Genomic DNA, 24058 nt, shown 5'->3' on the forward strand with positions numbered 1-24058 from the left:
GCTATCCCAAAACTTTATTAGATTCCCATGGATCTTGCCTGGGACTATTCAGGTACAAAAAAACCCTCTCAAAATGCACTTTACCCCAACAAATAATAGCTAAGTCGTGTACTAGACCCAGAGGAACATTTGGTTTATTCAAGTTTATTTCTGTCATCTTCTTTTTTGGTCCTAAGGCAGGTGAATGTGTAAGAAATACAAACTCTTCTTCCCCCACACCTGAACAAGTTACTGTGTCTTCTTACCAGGGCAAAGCCTTGTCTGAGAAAGATTGGGAATTTGGTGAAAACAGTTTTAATTTCTTTAAAATGCTTCTCTGCTGAAACATGGTGCTTATTTCATGGAAGACGTCTTGAAAGCCTCAGTGCTTGGGAACGCTTGAGCTTTCATTGTGGAAAACTGGTGCTGTGCAGTGTCATTCTTGTCTCCTCTTTTCAAGGCACTGCTAAAATTCTAACGTTGTAAAATTATTATTTGTTTAGTAGGTGACTAACTGTGTTTAGGGCTCATTTTGGTCTACCACGTTTAAATGGATTGAAGCCAAGGGATGTGCAGTTTACAACTTTATAGAAACCATGAATTAGGATTAAATACAGGAATTATTTTGTCCTTCAATTTGAAATTTGGGAGGATGAAAAAACTGATAGCTCTCAAGGAGGTAGGGATTTTTTTTATTTAAGGCAGTTGAGTCATGGCTTTAAAGGTGTTTTCTTTAGTGCTGTTTCATATATGCTTTGCATTTTTTTTTGATTCGTCAGAAGGGACTAATTCTCACATTGCTGATTGAAGGAGGGTGTAATGGGGTAAATATTTTTCCCACAGGGTAAAACTAGTATAGCTTGGGCAAAGTGTCTTCTAGATGAACACCCTTTTGTTCCTGTTAAACTGGAATAATTCTTCAGTATCTGTGAAGAAATCTGTATCTTCCACCCCTTCACAATTTTAGATAATGCAATGGTTAACTTGCAATATAGCAGATAGTTTTCTAGACACTTAAGGGGATTATGTTAGTCTAGTTTATTTTGTTTCATAACTATTCATTTTAATTTTTCTAATAGAAAAAGCCTGCTTTATTCACCGGAGGATAACAAAGGGATTGTGATTATGTGTTTTATGTCTGTATTTTGTAGCCATGTAGCTGTGATGATGCATATGAAATTTTAATGTCTGGCCAGAAAGACAGCTGAGTAGATTTTTAGGTAAAACTTTGCTGTCGGCATTGTAAAGTGATGTAAGCGGTGTGTCTCCTTTCCAAATAACAGATGGAATTTAGTTCCTTAAGAAATGAGCTCCTTTACTTCAGTTTTTCTTGCATAGTGATCAAACAAGGAATGGGACTAATAAACTTAGATTTCTGGTCATGGAAAAAGACTCTTGTTTCTTGTAATAGAGAGTTTTTTGTGTTCTGAGAATAACCAAAAAGCAGCACCTGAGATCACAGTAGTGCCTAATAGTATTTTTGTAGCTATAGGCAGGCATTACCCACCCGCCTTACATTTTACAAATAGTTATTTTCAGAGGCTTGTACCTCTGTATTGGCAATTCTATGAAGATTGCTTAGCATTAATTTATCCTGAGACGTTCGAATTTAAGAGCAAATTTCTAGACTATATTAATAGTGAAGTGGCTGTTAATGAGGTATCTAAAAGTCGTTTGTAGTATGTTACTCTGTGACTAGTTGAACTGAAGATTGCACACGTCTTATAAACGTGTATTTGACAAGTGATTAATCTGTCATGGAGTCATGCTGGAAATGTATGAGTAGGAGAAAAATGAAGTAAATTAAGTAATTTGAGAACCAGCATCTGTGCCAATGCTGTGAATGCATAGAAGACATTTCATTGTAGTTCAATTACAGCTTTTGGTTAATTTTTAACCACGATGGGGACAAATGTTGGCATTCTGTAAAAACTTTGTGGGTGTAACTTCACGTCTAGCACTTGGAAATACTTTGAGACTTGCAAAGCTGGGGAAACGCCAGCAAGTATAACACAAGCTACAGGAAAAAGCTGACTCCTTTCTTTGCCTTGAAAAGCCTGCCAAAGATAACAAAGGTAGAGGTTGCTTCTGTTACTACTGGGGCATAATTGGTAATTTTTAAATTTAAATATTGCATTCATGTAAAAATCCAAACCGAATAATATTTTTTATAACTTAAACTCATAGCAGTTATTACTTGTTATAGTAATGGTTTCAAAGTAGCTGTGTATGTAGGAAGGTGATAGTGTATCTTGTTTGTAAAAAGCCTCTGGTCTAAAATAATTGGTATTTCTGCAGAACTTTTTATGGAATTTCTTGTTTAGAATAACACACAAGAGACTTGCCTGTAACTGGCAAGACTTGATAGTTGCATAAAGCTGCACAGAAGCCATGTTCCTCTGCTTGGGAACCTCATAATACAATCTCGATGTCGGGGCAGAAAGAAGTGATTGTATTACAGCTGATTTCAGTAAACCTTTATTTTATTAATCCAGATTGACTGCAGTATTTGACTAATACTTGCAGTATGTTTTTGTCAGCATCAGTTAGTAAAACTTCTGCTGTTTATTCCCAGACTTTCCACTTTTTTATTGTTGTAAACTGGTCACAAGAAAAGTCTATGCATAGTCTTACTTTTTATCCAGTTTCCTGAAATCACAGTATCAGCAGGTCAGAATAAATGTTTTGACATGTCTACATCTGGCATTACCCGTTAGTATCAGTTCTGTTGAAAATACAAGCCCAAATTAGTATTTGCCAAAAAGAATGTTATTAGGGGAGCATTATTTCAAAACATCTACTGTTATTACTGAAATATATGCCTATAGCAGAACCCTGCAAGTTAGTTTCATTGTAAGAAATACTTCTGTGCTCAGAAGGAACTAATAAATCTTTGTGCTTGTCCTGTTTTGCTTTACTATTTTATATAAAAGTATGTTCCTTTGTCATACAGATTTATAGTTTGGAAGCAATTTAAAATTCACTTTTGCTTTTTCGGTCCTTTCATGCATATTTTGTCTCACTAATGCTTTCCTTTATCCCTTATCATTTAATTATTTGTTTTTCCTCTCTGGATAACATTTGTGCAGGTTTGTTTTTTTTTTCCCCTTTTTTTTTTTTTAAGCTCCCCATTGTACAAAGCATTTGGAGTTTTATCATCCATTTATTTTGCTGGAATACCAAATAAAATAATGGATTTTAAATCTTTAGGATAAGCAATTTATCATGTGAAAGCAAAAAAATTAGAGTAAGAATATTGTATTTCAAGGGAAATATCACATTTAACCCAAATTAGGAGTAGAATTAATTGCAATGGAATTACAATTGTAAACAGAGTAGTATAAATGACCCTTTCAATGCTGTGGAAATATATAATAAAATACAAAAGATAAGAAATGAGTTTTCTAGTGTAGTTTAGATTGCTTAATGAGGGCCTTTTAGTATATTTCATTACACTTTTAGCTTTAGAAAAAACATGTTTAATTTGTCTAAATTCAACAAATCTTGAGTGATCCTCAAGCAGGATGGATTGATAGCACACAGGAATACTGGCTGATATTTCCAAAATGTAACAGTTAATTATTATTTTTTTTTTTTAATTCTACAGAACTCAAACCACAGTACATTTGTCTTGCGTGTCATCTCTCCCTCTATAGTGAGGTTTTGTATATAGGTTTTGGTGTTATATTCACTTGTATAATCAAAGCGAGAAAAAAATCTGGGATTAAATGCTGAAAGGGTCAGTCAAATATTAAAATAGGTTTCTATTTGTTTTGTAATGTGAAACAACAAAACAACCATTTTTTGGTTATATTTCAAAATACAGTCCTAAAAGCTGCTAGCACCCCTTCCTCTAAGACGGTGAGCTGTCTTGTCTTCTTCTAATGTAGAAAGCAGCGTGGGGTAAACTTTCTGAATTTGTGATTTGAGAGAAACTGTTTTTATATCAAGGAGACATTAAATATATAATAGGAAGAAAAGGCAAAACGAGCAAGAAAAACACAAAATGCAGAACTTTGTTTCTTTAGCTTACCAGACATTTTAAACCAAAAGTAAAATCTATGAGTTGTAGCATTTGGGGAAGTTTTTTGAAAGTCATAATAAATGACTCCTTTCATCAAAGAAAGCTCGTACTGAGTTTCATATAAATAATTAAATATGTGGATTATGAGGCTGTGACATTAAGTGGAATACAACAAAAAAAATTATAATTACTAGAAATCTGAATGTGTCAGATCTACAAAACATTGGGGGGTTGGAAGAAAATGCCCCATGAGCAAATTACTCCATTATATTTCCTTGTGACTTTCTGAAGGAGTTGATACTGTTTGGTTGGACATCTTTGGATTAAATCATCTGGTATGGCAGTTCCTATTACCCTGTGTCTGTGTCTCATTCGTGTGTTGTGTTTGTTTAATGTAAACCTTCTCAATTTTTAGCTAAACAAATGTAAAGCTCTGTGTGGGCTTTATTAAGTAGACTGAAGTGGTCTTACTTGCTGAATTCAGTCAAACCTAAATAAGGCTTTTAAAATTCTGTGTGAGATGATTCATACATAAACTTGTACTGGTTGCATTAAGCTGATATGGTTATTTATCTCGATGAAACTCATGCAGCTTTCACATGTGCACGGTATTTACATCTCTCTAGCCTCTTCTTCTGAAAGGGCTGTTCTTCCAGGATCATGCTGCTTGAACTTGCTTTCTTCTTTTGCTCAGAGATGTGTTTTCTAATACCCTGTTTTGGAAAGTTGATCTTATGTTGTGCTTTGTAAAAGCTCTTGCTCTTCATTGGGGTAGAGGTTTGAATGGGGAAAGTTTTAAAGGATCTATATCTAGGGCAGGGTCTGCATCTGTTGGCCAAAACCATTGTGCAGTACGGAGGTTGGGAAAGAGAGAGAACAAGAGGTGGCCATGGAGGAAGATCATCTCCCACCTCACCCATTGCAAAAGCCTTTAACTGTGCTTTTGTCGGGGCCTGGTTTTAAGTCTTAAGATAATTAATCTAAACATCGCTTTTAAATTCTGGAAATTTAAAAACTACCTCCTAGCTGTAGTTCATGAAGAGAAAGGAATTCCCTGCCTTGTTTGAATATATCATCAGTATATGTAGACCTCTGCTTTTAAATAATATGATTGGCAAATCCAGTCCATTTTCAAACTTAGTGATAACCACTGAGTATTTTAAACTCGGGAGTTTAGTTTTTGTGCTATCTAAAATACCACAGTTCGTTCATAATTATTCATAGGACCCTCATTCCCCTGGGATGAGAGTCACTCTAAGATGTACTTAAGTGCTTTTAAATGGTTAGTACTATAATTGTGTATTTTGAGAGAAGTCATCAACATTGTTGCTTTATCAGGTTACTTATATATTTTGAATATATATGAGTGATATCTCTAAACAAAATGTATAAATGAAGAATAACTAAATTTGGCTCATAATTTCCTAAAATAAGTTGTGGGCCTGGTAGTTGTTTGAATATTGTCATCAAAACAATAATTGTGTCCTTGCTTCTATGCCTCTGTTCCAAGTTTGAACAGTGTTACAAAGAGTTTGTATATGGGTAGCACTGAGACAAACCTAAGATTCTTGGCTTTGGGAAAAAAAAAAATCTTATAAACCCCCTATAATTTTCCACTTATGGCGAGCTTCACTCTTTAAATAGTGATAGCACTAGAATAGGTAAACTACCCGTTGAAGTTGTGGTACCCAGTATCCAGAAGCGACACTCGTGGATATACACAGTGTGAGAACAGCGTAAGTATGGAGTGCTACTTCCTTGGTAGCACTCTCAGCAATAGGTTATTGGGAGCTGAAGAAAGTTTCTGAGCCAGACATGGTATCTTTGTATTTAATAACCCATGAATAGATTTACTGCACCTGTTATTAAAATTGTTTCAAGGGTAATACATCTTTTTAATTACTGTGTATTAGTCACACAGGCTGTTTTTGATGATCAAATGATCCCTGTTTGGAAAGACCAAAAAAAAATTAATATCTTTGAATGTTTGCTTAACCATAGAGACCTGATCCTCTCTCAAAGGGGACTGACATTGGGGAAGAACAGCCTGGAACAGATCTTGCCTTAATAACTTTTTTTTTTTTTTTTTTTTTTAATAGTCACAACCTTCCTCCTGTGAAATTCTAGAGCAGATGGTTGTTCCTTTTTCTTATTTTCTTTTCAGGGTCTACTTATAGATGTCTTGTAAGAACATGGGTATTTAATATTTATGCAATATCTACATGTGCACTGCTACCATTTGCCATCTACATAATTTCAGTCTTCCATCTTGCTTAACAAACAGTGTCCAGACTCTATTTTTACAGTGTGGTTAATAGAGGTCTTTCCATCAAAAAAGTACATAATGCTGCTGCTGCTGTTTTTTCTTACTGCTGTGCCCCTTAAATGTCATCAAGTTTACAAAACTGGGGACGTGAACAAGTGAGTTATTCAGTTTTAAAGAAAATAACTTGGAGCCTCTATCGTATTTAACCCCTCTAAGTATGCTCATAAAAAGTTTGAGCTGATTTAATCCTCTCAGACTGCGACATGAGCTTTGACAGAAAAAGTATGGAAATGCCACGCTGAGCTCTATTTCTTCATAGCTGAAGCAGCTTCTTTTTCTTAGAGTAAAGAGAATTCTCTTGCACCAACAGATCATTATTAGTGTTGGTCCTGTGGTACAAAAACCTGTATTTGCTCTCTGTATTCTACAGATGCAAAATAAAGGATATTTTTGTCTTTCAACCAACTTTACCTGTTGATTGACAGGAATGAAATGTATGTTGCTGAAGCGTGTGTGTGGGGGAACCAATCCAGAAAAACCCAAACAAACCAAAACCTCCCACTTTTTCCTGGAGGTTTATTAGATGAACATGATCAAGAGCTACGTATGACTGCAAAACCCACAATGATGATAAATGAGACATGTTGTTAAAAAGAAACCACTGATTATTGCCATGCACGGTGGATAAACTGATTTAAAAACTGATCTGGTAGGAAGCTTTGTTTTCACTGTAATTTGATACAGCCTTATGGGTAGTTGCTGTAGCTTACAGATCCTTGTGACCCTTTTCCTTGTCTGCTTTTTTTGCTATTATTTATGCAATATTTGTCTCTAAATATATGATAAATCTTACCGCAATATCATAGTTACTTAGCTGAGTTCAGCAGAAATACTTTTTGACTTTATGTAGCCTTAACTGTTAATGGAAATTGTAAAAATTCATGCTTATATATTCATAGAAAAAGCATAGCATTTAAAATTAGACGATATCAAGATTTGTGTTTATTAAGCACTTAAGGTGCATTTATGTCAATTTGTAAAAATTATGTTGGTAGATGATGACTGTCCATAGTTCAGTTGCAGTATTTGACTTCATCGTCCTGGAGTACCAGGGAATCTATGAGCTTCTAAATGTCAGTGTTCTCTTCTTCATCAGGGACCAGACACTCATTCACCAGCTGTTCTGGCCAACTGGTCAGGTATACCTGACTTACGAGAATGGATATTAGAAGTTGTGATAATAGAAATGCATGAATCGCTGCTGGTACGGCAGAAAATGGAGATTAATGGGATGCTACAAGCTCTCTTTAATCTCACCGTTAAGCCTAACAAATATGTACCTGTGAACACAATAGTGATTATAAAGATCATCAAAAAGCAGAAACAGAATTAGTCTTTTGAGGTCTGGGTTTTTTCCTCTGTAGAATTTTTTGAATTCTTTCTCATTCCTTGTCAAATTCCCTCCTGTGCTATTCCACCTTATCAGCCCACTGCTGAGCTAGGATTAAAAGTCTGAAGTTAGGTAGGGTTCTGACATCTTTACTCCAATGTCTTCTAACAATAATCAGAACAAAGTTTAATCAGCTGAGGAGTAAAATGTGTAAGTCATCTTCACCAGCTCACGTGGTATGACTTTCACTGCCCCTCAAATCTGAAAAATCCTAGCAATGAGATGATTTTAAAACACTTCTTTGGTGGTATAAAGCAGTCTGAAATAAGTTGTCTTCTAAATACTGTTGAAGAGAGTCTTATTTGCTTTCCAAGTTTTTCCCTCATCCTGACTGACACATAATTTCAAAGTTTATACAAACTAATATAGCATCAGATGTGCCGGAAATACATTAAAACTTTCTGCAACATAGAATGGAGCAATGCTGTAACAGGCTGAGAAGACAATTTTGTCAGAAGTGGGGTTTTGAACTTGCAATGGGGTATGTTGTGGCTATTTTAAAAATAATGCATTTTAACGTGAGATAGAATTCATTAGGATATTTTTATAGGTAATAACTCTGTCATTTCAAATAAGACCAAATCTGAATGCAGCTTGCCAGGTTTGTACTTATACACCTATAAGTAATATTTTGTTTATTCTGATGATCTGGACAGCATGGGGTGATATTTAACCGCATAAACCTCACTTTAAAAATACTTCCTTTTCTACCTGAAGATTTTTTGAATTTTGGGGGTAGTAACTTCTGTGATTCCCTGGCACATGAGGACTCTTAAGAGGCTAGATGGTATTTGTGTGTGTGAGCTATCTAGCAGGTTGTCTGAAAGGCATAGGTGTGATCGAGGCATGTGTGCTGTTGAGTAGCCGTTTGCACTGACTTCAGCAATTAGTGAGCACATCAGGCTTGCAACATGCAGTGTATGTGCAGCTGTGCAGGTTTATAGGTTTGTGCAGGTCTGATACTTCTGGGAAACATTAGATTTTCTGTATATGTGCTGTCTGGCTGCCTTGTCTGTGCACAGCTTGATGTATTTGAAAGCAGTATGTTCACTGTATGTGTGTACCAAGTGTACAAAGTGTTAGATTTACTGAGCATGGGCCATGCAGTTTATTCCCATGCATTCCACCTGGGAAATCCATTGCACGCATATAGGAGTCTGAGCTTCAGTTCATGTTCGTTTTCACTTAGATAAGGTTTTTATTTTATGCAGGTACTTTAATGACAATATCGTTTACCAAGAATATTCACTGAATGGAGAACATTTTATGGCATATTTTAAAGCAAGCTAATCACTCTTTAAAACATATTATAGAAGTTCTGATTTATTTTTGTTGCTCTGTATGCTTGACTTGAAATTTGTTTTTTCTCTTTTCAGGCAGCTATAAATGGTGTAATACCACAAGAAAATGGCATTCTACAAAGGTAAGCACAGAAGACTGGAGTAGTACACACAGAGAATGATGCTGGGTAATAGTTACTTTTTCTGTTCCTGAATCCTAAGATGATGATATAATTCTCCTTTTAAAGCAGTTTCTGGAGCCACAAATTCTATTCCTGGCAAAGCTGATTTAATATTCAATTTTTCCCATACTGATGGAGGACCAGCTCGAACACCTATTCGAATGAATTAATTTTTATTTTGAATTCATTGGCTGTCGGGTCATTCTGTGTAGGGTTGTCTCTTTACTAAGTCTGGATTTTGGTATGCTGTCTTGGATGTCAGGACTTGAGTTTTGTTGTTTTTTTTTTTTCCAAAGATTTAAAAATTTGCAAGGCAAATCCACAGATGTTCCTGGCTAAGTACTTTCTTTTTCCTTATGCGTTTTTAAAGGTATTGATATTCCATGCTTCCCTGTCCCTGGCCACAAATGTTTGTATTTTTGTAGGGTTTTTTTGTTTGGTGGTTTTTTTTTTAAATTGAATTGCAGGCAGCGGATACTGTGTTAGATAAAGTAAGGTTGCTCCCTTCTAAAAGTAGCTTTACTGATTTTCTTTCAGCTTCTGAATTAAATTTTGGCTTGTATACTGATGCCTGGATATCTTGAAGTCACTGAAGCATGAGCTCCTAAGTGCTGATGAGGCAATTGAAAACAGCAGAACAGGAATTGAGCTACTTGAGAGAGACAGTAAAATAGTGTTTAAAATTTTGTTTAGAAAAATACTCAATGTACTATATTTAAAGTTTATTTTAATGATGAAAAGACATACATAATGTAGGTAAAGTGGTGTTTTGGCATCTCTGTCAATACTTACTAAAGCTATCATTAAATAGAGTCAGTTTTTGATTCAGGATAAAACCTTATTTGCTCAGTAAAGTTACTAGATATTTATCTTAAGGCCTACCTAGCCCATTTGAGATCAAGTCTCAGTTGTGTTGAGCGCTCTTTCTACCTATGTTAATGTCCTAACCTCAAAGCATTTATATTCAAAATACCAGAATGTTTGGAACCATTTGGTCAGGGGGAAGGAGCTGGGGAGTAGTTATGCCTGACTTGGATAACAGGCTGGTCCAGTGTCCACTTACAGTTTTCTTCCACATTGATTTATTAATTTTTAGAAATGATTAGACAGTCAAATGTGTTTCAAAACTTTTTTTTTCTTTTTTCTTCCAATGGAAGTGGTTTAAAAGGAGGCTGAGAAGACTTAGAAGCCTAGTTTCCAGTGGTTTTCAGATGAGGCTTATTTTACTGATGTGAGGCTTTTTATGTTCCATTAGAGGTTGCCAGTCAGATATGTAGGATGCCTTTTGTGGTGGAATCAAATAGAATTAATACAACTGGACTTAAAGTAAGTTGATTTGTTGAAGGGAAAAAAATACATTTTGTTTTATAATTCAGTTGTGTTGTATAAATAAATAGGGTCCTGAGAATCAGGATATTCATTGCGTCTTGGGTCTGTTAACAAAACGGTTATAGTACTTAATTCATAGTTGGCCATCAGATTTAAGACAATAACATATCACTCAGTATTTATACTTTTTTAAATCCTGAAAATAAGACTGTTTCCTCTACTCTTTAGACCTCTGAAGTGGGTCTTTGACCTTTGAGCATGGGTCTTTGAGTGTGGGTCTTTGTAGCTGGGAATTCATCCTTCTGAGCCTGCTGATGTGAGAAGTGAAGGAGCCCCTTGTTTTACAAGCATAACACGTTTTTCTTTGTCAGATGTAGAAGGTATAGTGTTGGGATTTGCATTAGCTCTGTATAACTTCGGCACTTGTGTGACATGCATGCCATCCACATTTATGCTTTTTTTAAGTTCAGGCCTCCTCTAGATGACAGATTTGACTTGCTATAAGCAGCATTTCCATTGACAGATCTCATGGTATCTTCAAGAAGGGTAGAATGCATTTTTAAGATAAGTCCTGTTTAAGGATGGAAATGAGACAACTTACATCTCAGCATTTCCTAAATCCTTCTTTGCTCGGCTTCCATTCTTTCAGTGCATACATTTTTATTAGCTTGCATCCTCCTTTGTGATACCCTGTAACTGCCCAGGACAGGTAATCTTCCTGATAAGAACATCTACAAGGCAAAGCTCTAGGCTTGCCCTGTGAGGTTTCTTGCCTTCCAAATTTAATTTCTGTACATCATAGGTTTTTTTTGGCCTGGAGTAACGTTCCTTAAATTTCATGTTTTGTTACCTTTGTTTCTAATCCCAGTTACATGCTTCTTGTGGAGAGGCTCACTGAGGAAGATGAAGTGCTTCTGTGTAGTGAGGGTTTCCCAATTTATTCTGATCTGTAATGCTCTATGTATCCTTGAGCCAGGTATGGAGACATCCTTATATGAATGTCCAGGAGGCTTAAAGGATTTTGAACTTAAAGGCAAGCTAGAATTCAGCATTGAGTTACTGTTGTACTTCTAGGTATTTTTTTGCAATATATACCTCATTATCTTAATTTATGTACCTTAAGTACATAACTATTTTCATATCTGACTTGTATTCCACTAATTTGGTATTGGAAAATACCAATACACGTGCAGTATTTTAGGCTTTATGTCTTACTCTCGTTTCCATGTGATACTAGCCCAGTGATGTAGAAAGCTGGTGGTTGCCATGGTGCCAATTTTTATATGGTCACACCACTTCTGGAACTGGAGATAATGCTTCCTCTCAAGATAATTCTGATATTAATTACATAGTGAACTTTAGACTGAAGTAATGGCTTAAATGCCTGTTTGTCATCTAAGCTGTTCTCCTATAGCACTTCTGAGTCACTGAAATGTTAATATTGCTGATAGGAAAGCTATTTTCTAATTATTAATAAAACAGTATTTTCAGATATGACAGTGTAGTTTATTCAAGAGGTGTGTGCTGTGGACCACAGTAAGTGAATAATACTGTTCACTTTGCTTTGCTAACTTCTATTTAAACATATCAAGCTGTTCTGTGTAAACCTTTTTATGTGCATATCTTTCAGTGAGTACGGTGGAGAGACTTTACATGGACCAGCATATGGCCCGACAAGTCATTCTACAGCAGCTTCTTCAACTCCTTCCTCATCCTCAGCGTTTCGCCATGTAGTGCCATCTAGACAAATAGTGGAAAGACAACCTCGAATGCTTGACTTCAGGGTTGAGTACAGAGACAGAAATGTGGATGTAGTACTTGAAGACAGCTCTACAGTTGGTAAGGATTTGTAAAAATGAAATTAAAGCTGTTATGGTAAAATTGTTAAAATAAAAACAAACAAAAAAGACCCAACCCCAAAAATCCAAATCCTAAAAAAAGCAAAGCAAAACAAAAAACCCTCAAAGAAGAAAAAAATCCCCCCCCAAAATGCAGCCTCCACAGCTACTAACCATTTTCAAATCTCTTTGCAGTTTTAAAAAAGCAAAATTTCACTAATCCATTGTAAAGGTTAGTGGTCTATCAAATACTTATTTTGAAATCTAGTTTTCTTATGAACTTGCTTCAGGAACAGAATGGAGATTACTGATGAAGTTGAGGCATGAAAATGTAATTTGGGGTAAGATTAGTGTAGATGCAGTCTACTAGTAAGTGGATGATCTTGGCATTTCCTTTTCAAATCTTATGGCATCTCTTTGTGTGTAGGATTAGTGACAAGATTTAGAGGAATTCTTTCCAGTGTGAAGAGCATCGTTGCATTCTTCTTTTTTCAATTTTTATTTGACTTGTTTGTGCAAATTAAGATTTCTTTTATAAGTTTTATTGTCTTTATCCTAAAACTGATGCATTTTGTAACAGTATGTTAGAAATATGCTGTTGTTAGTATTGCAGAGCATGTTATTTTTTACATTCCCCAAACTGCGAGTTAATTTACTTTTGCTAAGGATGAAGAGGGGTTTTTTGTTTTGGTGGTTTTTTTTTTTTAAGTGAAGACTATACAGATAAGAATAAGGAACTAAATGAAGAAATAGTTGATTAAAACAATTTTCAGTGCTGCAGCCTTATGTCTGTAGTGAAATTTTGAAATTGAAACTTTTTATCCTTATTTGTCTTACTAGCATTTGATTTGGTATTGGCTGGTGCCACCTAGTGGTGATTAGTTTGAATTCCTGATTAGTGTTTCATGTTTTCCACTGCATTGAGTTGCATCCATGCAAAGTAGATATAAAAGTCTGATCAAATCAGAATTTTGCAGCCGTAGTATTTTATTTTTTCTTTTCTTATTAATTTCTTTCGGGTATAAATGATTAAGCTGTAGGGCAGAAGCAGTCAGTGTAGAACTTTTGTCTGTATCTTGTCATATGAAGATTGAGGGCAGCCTTGTGTTTAAAGTCCTGAGAGGAGTGAGCAAGGCAAATAGTAGAATTTCAACCGTGGACTTCAGGAAAGCAGATTTTTGGCTTTTTCAGGGATCTGCTTGGCAGGATCCCATGAGAGACTGCCCTGAGGGAAAAGGGGCCCAAGAGAGTTGGTTGATCTTCAAGGACAAGCTCTTCAAAGCACAAGAACAGTCCCTTCCAACATGCAGAAAGAGGAGCAAGCATGGCAGAAGGCCAGCACAACAAAGAATTTATGACTACGCTAAATGCAAAAAGGAAAGTACACAGCTGGTGGAAGGTAGCAACGGGGCTACCCAGGAGGAATACAGACGCGTTGCCAGAGTATGCAGGTTTGGAGTTAGACCAAAGCTCAGGTGGAGCTGAAACCACTGAGGGATTAGAAGGGCTTCTCTAAGTACATCGGCATGAAAAGAAAGGCTAAGGAAAAAGTGAGCCTGCTGTTCAATGGCCACTGCTGAACTTGGCCTGTGGGAAGATTATGGAGAAAATCCTTCTGGAAGCCCTTTCTGAGCACAGAAAAGAAAAGAAGGTGATTTGGAACAGCCAGCATGGATTTGCTAAGGGCAAACTGTGCCTAATCAACGTTACTTGCCTTTTATGATTTGATGACTGGCTCTGTGGGCAAGGGGAGAATGGTGGATGTCACTCTGATTTTAGTAAGGCCTTTGACACACTCTGCTGTAGTATTCTTGTAGTCATATTGTTCAGATAAGGACTGGATAAGTGGGCTGATATGGTAGGTGGATAATTGCCTGGACTGCTGGGCTTGAAGTCTAACTGGTGAATAGTTACTAGTTTAGGGACATCCCTCAGTGGTTGATCCTGGGGCCAGTGTTGCTTAATGTCTTTATTAAAAACCTGATTGTTAAGGTTAGCGCTCTTGGCAAGTTCACAAAGAATCAGAGAAAGTGGCTGATATTCTGGAGGGCAAGGCTGCTATTTAGAGGGCCCTGGACAGCCTGGAGAAATGGGTGGGCAGGAGCCTCATGAAGTTCAAAGAAAGCAAAGTTGAAGTCCTGCATCTGGGGTAGGATAACTCTATGTTATCCCATCTGATAACTGGCTGCGGGCTGACAGGCTAGAAAGCAACTTTATAAAAAAAGGGATCTAGGTGTGTGCATCAGCAGTGCACCCTTGCAGTGAAGAAGGCCAGCCACATCCTAGGCTGTGTTAGCAAGAGTGTAGCCCATGGATCCAGGGAAATAATTATTCCCCTCTATTCAGCACTTGTGAGACCGCATCTGGAGTACTGCATCCAATTTTGAGGTCCCCAGTACAAGAAGGACGTTGACATTCTGCAGTGAGGCCAGGAGAGACCAGCAAGATAGTCAGGGGACTGGAGCACATGGCAACATAGGAGGCGAGGCACAGAGAACTGGATTTGTTCAGCCTGGGGAAGAGAAGGGGTGAGGTAGAGACCTCTGTCTACAGCTACCTGCTGCGAGGACACAGAGAAGATGGAGCCAGACTCTTCTTGGATGTGCATGATAATAAGATGAGAGGCAATGGGGACAATTTGCAACATCGAAAACTCCCATTAGATATAAGGATTTTTTTTTTTTTTTTTTTAGAAGTTGTGAGAGTGGTGAAGTACTGGGACAGGTTGGCCAGAGAAGTTGTCAGACTTCCATCCTTAGAGGTGTTCAAGAGTCAGCTGGACAAATCCTTGACTAAACTGGTTTAATTAGACCTTTGAGCTGGGCTAGGGCTAGATGACCTCCTGAGGTACCTTCCAGCCTGAATTATTTTATGACTGTAATAACTACAGGGAGAGGAGAGCATCAAAATGTGCAAAACATTGAAAAAGCTGTCAGAGCAGTTAAATTGTATGAACACTCCAGTTCTTTAGGTCAGGATTATTGAAAATGGAATTGGGTATCAAAAATACGCACCCTCTTTATTGCCGGCAAAGTCCGTTGCTCCAGATAGCATGCATCTGCAAATGTGTGTGTCTAGCATATGCAGTGTAGAACTATTCAAATATATGTCCAAATAGTCAAATCTTCATGTGATGCTCCAATCATTCATGCTTTATGTGAGTTTTTAATTTTTTTTTTAAGCTTCATTTGTCCTTTACTGTTTGAAGAGTATGTTACAAGGGTAACTAGATTAAAAATGGTTTTCATAGTAAATTTTTCTTTGTTCTCTTTTTTTAACTATAACTCAGTACTGTTTGAAATAAATCAGTAAGTGTGTATATTTTATGTATTTTCTTTGTTTTCTCTTTAGGAGGTATCAAACATATTCTAGAAAATGAACTTCAGATTCCTGCATCTAAAATGCTGTTAAAAGGGTGGAAGACTGGAGATGTAGATGATAGTGTAAGTTTTCAACTGTGTTTTCAGTTAACTGAATTCAGAGTTTCAAACTGAGCATCTGTGGGTGGGGATTACAATGCAAGAACTGTGAGTTTCAAACAGTGTTAGATGTCTCGGGTGGCACACAAGGAACTCTTAAACTAAAACATTGCAAAAACAATAATGAGAAATCACTTTAGTTTGTGTTGTTTTTATATATAACACAGCCCACCTACAAAAAGGATATTATGAAGTTAACAGTAAGTATATCTCAAAACAAAATATTTGGTGGTATTGTAAATAAGTATCAATAATTAAAAGAAATAAAATAATATATCAAAATTGGTGAATGTTTTATATTTATAATGATTTTTCTCCCCTCAGACTGTTTTAAAAACTCTACACTTGCCAAAAAATAATAGTCTTTATGTTCTAACACCTGACCTGCCTCCTCCTTCTTCAAGTCATTCTGGGTAAGTCTTTTGGCCATAAATTCTACTTGTATGATTTGGTTTTGTATGGTTTTTACGAAGCCACATGTATCCTTGCAGGAATCTGCAATCAGTAAATACAAAGTGTTTTTACTGCTCTAGTAAGTTTTGGGATGAACTACCTCAGCACCTCATTGTTGAAAAGGAGGTTGTTAAGTTTTTTTTAAAACCTTGGTGTGGTACATGAACCACCTAGGTACATACAGAATTTTCAACCTCCCAGATGCTATGACTTTAATTTAACAGAAATCTAGTCCCTGTGGAAATGGGAGCTGGCCTTTCATAAGTTACTGCATTATGTTGGTTCATTTAATGTAAATTTGTATAAATCGTTGCCAGCAGATAGGAATTTTCTTTCTGAAATGTTTGTTACATTATTTTATCTTATCTTCTTGGACTTTTAAAATGCACATAGACAGGCTGAATAATTAATTTCCTCTAACTGAGCCGGATATCTCTTATTACTGACTTGAATACTCAAAAAGTTAACGGTGAGTATTCATATGTCAGTGAATATTGCTAAGGTTTGAAAGTGAAACGTTATTTTACAGAAAATGGAATCTTTACTCTTACAAAGTAATTTGCAATTACTTCGATTACTTTGGCTTGTTTTCTTTCCTGCCCTTCCCTTTCTCAAAGGCATACCTGTATGCGTTCTTTACCAGGAAAATATTAATTTTATTCGGTAGCCGCTAGAGGGTGCCCAGTAATTGAGCCTGGAAGAGCAGCGCTGCTCCGGACCTGCAAGCGAGCGGGGAGGCTTGCGTTTGGAATTGGTCAAATGGCATGATCATTAGACTGGAGTGCCTTCAGGTTGTCTGAAGAGGGAGTTGTTTTTCTGCTGTTGTAGTCGATGGGAGAAAATTCTACAAATGCAGTCGTATTACTGATGAGGGAAATTCTTTGACAATCAATGGAAATAAATAACTGGTTTCCTAATGACTAAAAGTACTTCATATATTACTAGAAGGTACTTGTGCACATAACCGTGTAGTCTGTGGAGGAAATAAGAATGCTGATATGAATTATAAAAATAATAATAATAAAGAAAAGCATTAAAAGAGGGAATAGTGGCACTGGAACAGGGGGAGCAGAGTGGTGGTGAGCTGTATGTGAACTCTATGTGCTCTGTATGGGCAAACAGGAGCTGTAGTTGTGTGTGAGGACAATAAGCCATTGTACAGCAGCAGCTAGTTGAAGGACAGTGAAAATACTGTGGAAAAACACTGTAGATACTAATTGTTTGTTTGTTTGTTTGTTTTTAAATCCGTCTCCAATTTCAAAACTGTCTACCCAGATATCACTGTATATTGTAATTTGAATGTCTTTGATTCTGGAAAGAAAACTGGGGTCTGAAGAATGTTGTTTATTGCAACTGCAATAAACTATACAACAAACTGTTTAAAAACAGTCCTTAGGCTTTTTTTATTGAATGAAAAGTTTAAAAGAACTTTACTTGCTAGTAAAATCAAAGTGGTTGTTACCTTTACAGTTTATACTTGTTTCATAGTGGAGATTAGTTCTGGATATTTTTAAGATAAAGTTGGTAGCTTTGGGATAGCAAACGATGATTAATTAGTGGCTACTTAAACAAGGATAATTTGAAGGCTAGATCATCTCCCTGAAGTCATAAATTCTAGATGAAAGGGGAGGCTTGCCTCCAATTAAAGCATCAATGCAGATCAAAACGCATCTAATTGAAGCAATGTACCAAACCCAGTTACACTGTTTACTGCCTACTGTTAGGTCAGTTATTATTCAGATTAGTTTGTTACCCACAATTTTTAAAAGCATCCTGCTCACATCTATTATTAATGGATGTTAAGGAACTTTGCCTCTTACTTTGTGAGTTCATCTGTTGTTTTCTTCAAATGCCTTCTATTTTGAACTAGAGATAAATAGTCGTGATTTGAGTATCTCCAGAAAATGATATTTGAAAAGCCTGAGATTTCAGTACGTGGTATTTTATGTATATGTCCTTCTTAAAAGGAGCAATGTGGTCACAGCTCTATAAACTCCAATTTGTATGTGTTCTTGACACTGAAGGAGAACAGTGTCTGAAACATCCTTTTCCAACGTATTGGTACGTAGGCATTGAAGTTTATTGTGACAAACTGAATGGACTTAACGCAGAACTGACTTAAAACTAGCATCTAAATGTAATGGCAAAGTGATCCTGCAGTTTAAACAAGCAAAAATCTCCTAGGGTATCTTCATTCTTCCGTGGCATATCTAAAGCTTTTATAGGTAATAGAAACCCAGTGAATTACTACCGCATGCTAGTAAATTGAGGTGTAAAGATTAAATTTAAATGTCAAATACCACCTGTAGGGTTACATGCCCTGCTTCCACAATTTCAGTTGGTAAAGCCATACTTATCCATGTACGATATCCAGAACAACAACATGTTCTGTGAGCTGTGGACGTAATGAAACCTGATTTCTAGTGAATTCCTGCCTCATCCCAGTGGCTGCAGTAACTCAGCCCTCTCCCTCCATGCTTCTCATGATCTCGCCTACCTCTGATGCTGCCTCCAGTTCTTCCCATGCATTTTGTAGCACCTATGTAATTTTTTTTCTCCTGCATAGACAGTCAGCCTGCCCTGCCTCCGTTCTCCAGCTGGTAGTCAGGTAATATCAAAGAAAAGGTGAAATCATATGCTGTGAGTAGTTCTGAGATCATTGGCCAGAGGTCAGCTGGATGGCGTATAAATTACTATGCTTGTAATGCAGCCTTTTACTAAGGTGGGTAGTAATTTGGGTCCCTTTCCTCTACCCAGCTGTTGATTTACACCCAATCCTTGAGACCTTTATAACACTGTCAGACCTCCTTGAAACTAGTGAATATGTTCAAAAGTTACCAGATGGGACAGGTGGGTGGAGAAGAACATGATTTCCTTTGGAAAGCAGTCTTAAAAGGAAAGGTGCCAAAGAATGTCCATCATTTAATTGTCCAAAGGGAGAGATCCCTTGCACCAGCTTTGTCAGATTAGATTCTTCACTTCCTCAGAGTGCAATTCTTTCCCTTTGTTGCCTCGGGTGCTTCTTGAAAGCCAGCAATACCCAGTTCAAGGAAAAGGTTTAGAAGAATGCAAGAGGGGAGCATCAAAAGCGTAGGCATGCAAGTCTGGCCACGGAGCTAGGTCATCCGGGTCGTCTCTCCTTTTTATCGTGAATGTTCTGGGAGATGCCTTTTATCAATTTTTTCTTTGGTTGTCATTTTAATGGATATAATGTATTTTATATTTCTACTTTCTTCCTGAATAGCTGAAAGTCTTAGATATGTCATTATACCTGATGAATCATTGGAAAGTTCAAAACAGTTAAAAGATATTTGACCGGGTGCATACCTTGGAGACTATTACAAATAATGTGTTTTTGCTAAGCGATTGTAACTTATTTAAGTAGTGTAATCATCTGTGTGGATAGGAAAAAAAACCCACAACCCCCATCTTTCAAGTAATGGGTCCATACATTGCTGAATGCCTGTGTTTTAGATTGTTGCAGAGCAGTGGTGATTGTGGCACGGTGTCTTGTACGTTATCAACTGTAGCAGAGTGTTAATTAAGAACGATGTAACCTGCAACTCCAGTTATTAGTATTGTCTGTTTAGCTGGACAGGAGCAGTGCCTTGCTTTAGTTACTTTGAAAGCTTCAATAAGAATGGTAAGATTAATGTTTTATTTTCACATCTGCTCATGAGACAGTTTAAAAATCCTGAAGTTTAAAATGCAATAGAATGTAAACAAAAGGGTGTCTGCTCATTTACATGTTAGCCAGATTTGCTAACTGATTGCTGTTTGAACCTAATCTACCACCTCCTGCTGCATTAGCTACAACAAACATTACATTTACATACTGATTTCTTATTTTGTTTTAATGTAAATAATCTGTAATTACAGTAAATTTGGACTTCTGTTGACATGAGCTTGTATAAATCTGTAAGTTTAAAATGGAAATGTTAATTACCTTGGGTCATACCTATGTATATAAAATTCAGAGATTTTGGGGGAAGTCTCCATGTGACTGAGAAAGATATTGCCTAATGGGAAATACTGAATGTATTACATAAAAACTTACACAACTGAAATGAAAAGGAGCATTTGCTGATCATTGATTAAGGATATACTTTTGGTCTCAAAGCTTAGAATATTACTAAAGTTTCACAGAAAAATGCTATTAAAAAGCAAAGTATTACATCAAAAATCAAAGCATTAAGGCAGTCACTTAACAATAGATCTATTTTATATATTAAGTGTTACAGAACAGTCGAAAAGCAGTAAACTGGAAAGCTTAAAATATAATAAATATATTTATATTTTTTATATAAATTATATGATTATATAAATAAAACATAATAAATATCAATACTAATACCATCTTGCCTCAGCATTGCATAGACTGATTGAACATTTGCTGTCCCCTAAGATTAGCAGTATTTGCAGTTACACATTTTTTGGCTAAATATTGTTTCTGTTCTTAGTTTATTAGACTTGTGGTTTATAAATTGTACTGTATTGAATTTGGATGGAATAGCTAGTGAATGAACTTTTTCCAGACTCTTAACTGAGTTTTGATATTTTGAGTTCAGTGAAAAAAAAATTCTTGCAACTTCTGTTGCTTGAAATTTTAAGTTTCAAAGAGGAACATTTTTGTTTGCGTATTGTAGAGTTTCAACCCCAGCTGAATCCTGGTCCACCACTGGGGTTTGTGTGCATTGTGATAATGCCGATAACCAATGCGATATAGGCAATCCATATGAAATCCTAAACTGGTCTGAGTCTCTCTTGCTAGAACTGGTCAGAGCGATGACTGTGCTCAGGTCTATTTTCTTTTGTCTGTTCTTGGACTTCTTTTTTGGGTGCAGGCAGAGTTCCTCTAATGGAAGATTGGTGCCCAAAAATACCGTCAAGTTCCCTTGCCTCCTGTGCTGAATAGTGAACGTATAATCATTCAGCTGACGAAAAAAAAAAGTAATGGCAGTATATAACGTATCAGCAAATGCTTTTGAAAGCTAGGGTTTGCAATAGGGGGGAAATGGTGCTGATAAGAGTGGCCTACTTTAATCCTGTTTCTAGAATTTGATTTTCTTTTCCCACTAATTAATTCTCAGATTAATTAAATTCTGTTAGCACTGATGGAAAAAAAAAAAAAAAGAAAAAAAGAAAATATGTCTTGACTTTAAAAGGAACTGGTGTTTGGCCCTGATTTTTTAATTTTTTTTTTTTTTTAATTTTAATGCAGATGTTTCATTTGGAAGATTGTAGTCAACTGATAACATTTGCAGGAATATGAAACTGCTGCAAACACTGAAGCCAAAATTTTAGAAATGTGCATTGTGTTCAAAGTCGGTCTTCTCAATACAGTTATGTGCACTTAAAAAGAAATAAAAGTAAGCTTCAGCTTACTGTCAATGAGAAGTCTCCTTTAAAAACACTTATTTTGTACATTTGATCATAGCCTTAATGGCTGAAAATACAATTTTAGGGCAAGGTATGTTTTGGAAGCAGAGTTCTATTGGCACAAATAATTTGGGGCAGCCTACATCCCTGGCTGCTGGAGGAGATGTATATGGGAGGGGACTGACATTGCTGGTTGTGCAGCTGTGTGTTCAAATCAACCCCATCCTGCAGAGGAGCATTGGTACACGTAGGAAGTCACTGGCACGAACTGCCCATCAGATGTGCCATCAATTCCTCCTCCCATTGACTTTCTAACGTATATGGTCCAGGTCTTATGGCTGTCAGACCATATGAGATTTTGATATAGGAGCTCAAAGGATCAGATCAGTTGGCCACTGCATTTCTGTGTAAGCAGAAGTAATATTCCTCATTATATTATTTTTCTGAAGACAAGGTGAATAATTAACCATGCAGTTTAATTGCTAACACTTTCAAAACCAATTTTTTCCTCAATTTTTTCAGGTTTTTTTTTTTTAGCCAGCTTAATTTTCAGCCTCCTCTTTGTTTTTGCCTATGAATATGTACTGAGAATTTGCTTGTTAACAACATTCAGCTTGCGTTGTTTAGAAATCCAAAACGTAGAGGTGTCAAAATTGTTATTTACTTCAAAAATTGAGGCTTTTAATTTTAAGACACTTCATTTAAATTAACTGTGTTTGAAGAGTATTTTTTCCTTTTCTAAATACTCTCTGCTATCACATCCAGATGAAATAGAGAAGTGGAAAACCTTTCCTGTGAACAGATGCTTTTTATTAGCATGCTGTATTTTGGATAGTACTGAAGTGTGTGTATCATGCATACCTTGAGAGACTGAGGGTTTGATCAAACTAGCCTGTTTCATTCTATGTCTACATCAATTACAGAATGAAAATGTGAGTCATGTTATTGGTTAGCATCTACAGATTTTCAGATAGAGTCAAAAATAGCTATAACAGAGCCGTGTGTGATTCTGAATGGAATCCAGAGCCATTCACATATGCTGTAATTAATGTTTTTGGAGCAATTAAATATGTCATTTGCCTCCAGTATTTGCTGAAAACAAATAAAAAATCAGAATCTGAAAAAGCACAGCAGGATGTTTTAGTTGCTACTGAACATTTGCCAAAAGGAAATACGGTTATGGTGATGCTGGACTTAATTGTAATTTGATTGTTAACAATACCTTTGACAATAGGCATACAACTTTTCAGTTTTTTTTTTTTTCCTCTTTTGAAGGACTGTCAAGTATTTTAAAATTTTTTTAGGCCTTTTCTGACAAGATTTGTGACAAGTGCAGCTAACTTCATGTTCAGCATAGATGACTTACTTCAGTTACATTTGTAATGTCTCTCATACACTTGATCATACCTAGCATTGACAATGAGTTAAATTTATCTTCCATATTACAAAACCATGAAAGACAAGAAATAGCACTTCATGATTTTGTTTTGTAGTATGTGATTATTATGTTTAAGATGTCACAGAATCCAAATTAAGTTGCTGAGTGAAGATATTTTTGTAAGGTAATTTTTCTTGAGATATTAAAGCAAATTGTGCATCTCTTGCTAAAGCATCCAGTGAGTATTGCATGGGTTCCTTAGCATCTGAGCAGCAAAACTGCAGCTCAGTAATTCCAGTAGAAGGAAAAACTAACAAATCAGGACTCGAATAACCTAGCAGTCCTTCTTGTCTTCTTGTATCTTAAGATACAGCTATGCTCATCTGCATACAGAATTTGTCCTTTATTGCTAAGAGGAATGGCATGCTGAAGTGTCATGGAACAGTGAAGATGTGAAGGAAAAAAACCCAGTGTGTCATTCTTTAAAGAGTGTGTGATAAGAAAAAAAAAAAAAAAAATCAAATAGGCCCAATTTAATTCCGTATGCCACGGAACAGGTCAAATCTGCATAAATATTGTTTAGAAATCCATGCTATGTTACAATGTTGCTGCAGTTTTGTAGCCTATATAAGATTGTACACAGCTGTAATTGCCGTGCCTATAACAGAAATCCTGCCTTCTGTTTTGAAAAGTAGATAGCTGCATAATTTTGTACCTGATTAAGCAAACGGGATGCCTTTTTAACATCCAGATGTTTTGTTACCAGGAAAATCACAAAAAGCCCCAACTTTGTGACAACATGAACAAATAGTTGGCCTGTTTAATCTGTATCTTAAGATTATTTTTTTAAATTCATATGATTAAAGATGTTTTAATGTACATTTAAAACAATTTGAGCAGAACTAACTTTTCTGAATGCTCAGTACCCACATGAGAATTTTTGCAGTGGTTAGTTTTCCAGTTCTAATTAGCTGGGTTTATGTGCTTTGAATGAAACTAAGTGGAAGAATTTCTGTTTGGT

General features: G+C 36.2%; 1 protein-coding gene across 1 annotated transcript in view; it reads left to right on the forward strand.

Moving 5' to 3' along the window:
• Window positions 1-24058, forward strand: part of FAF1 (Fas associated factor 1) — a 172812-nt gene that overhangs the window by 26566 nt on the left and 122188 nt on the right. Inside the window, exons 3-6 of the mRNA XM_076340229.1 lie at window positions 9096-9142; window positions 12141-12349; window positions 15700-15791; window positions 16152-16240. Of these exons, the coding sequence (XP_076196344.1) occupies window positions 9096-9142; window positions 12141-12349; window positions 15700-15791; window positions 16152-16240 (437 nt within the window). The remainder of the gene's footprint in view (window positions 1-9095; window positions 9143-12140; window positions 12350-15699; window positions 15792-16151; window positions 16241-24058) is intronic.

This window comes from Aptenodytes patagonicus, chromosome 5, assembly GCF_965638725.1.
Source record: "Aptenodytes patagonicus chromosome 5, bAptPat1.pri.cur, whole genome shotgun sequence".
Lineage (NCBI taxonomy): Eukaryota > Metazoa > Chordata > Aves > Sphenisciformes > Spheniscidae > Aptenodytes > Aptenodytes patagonicus.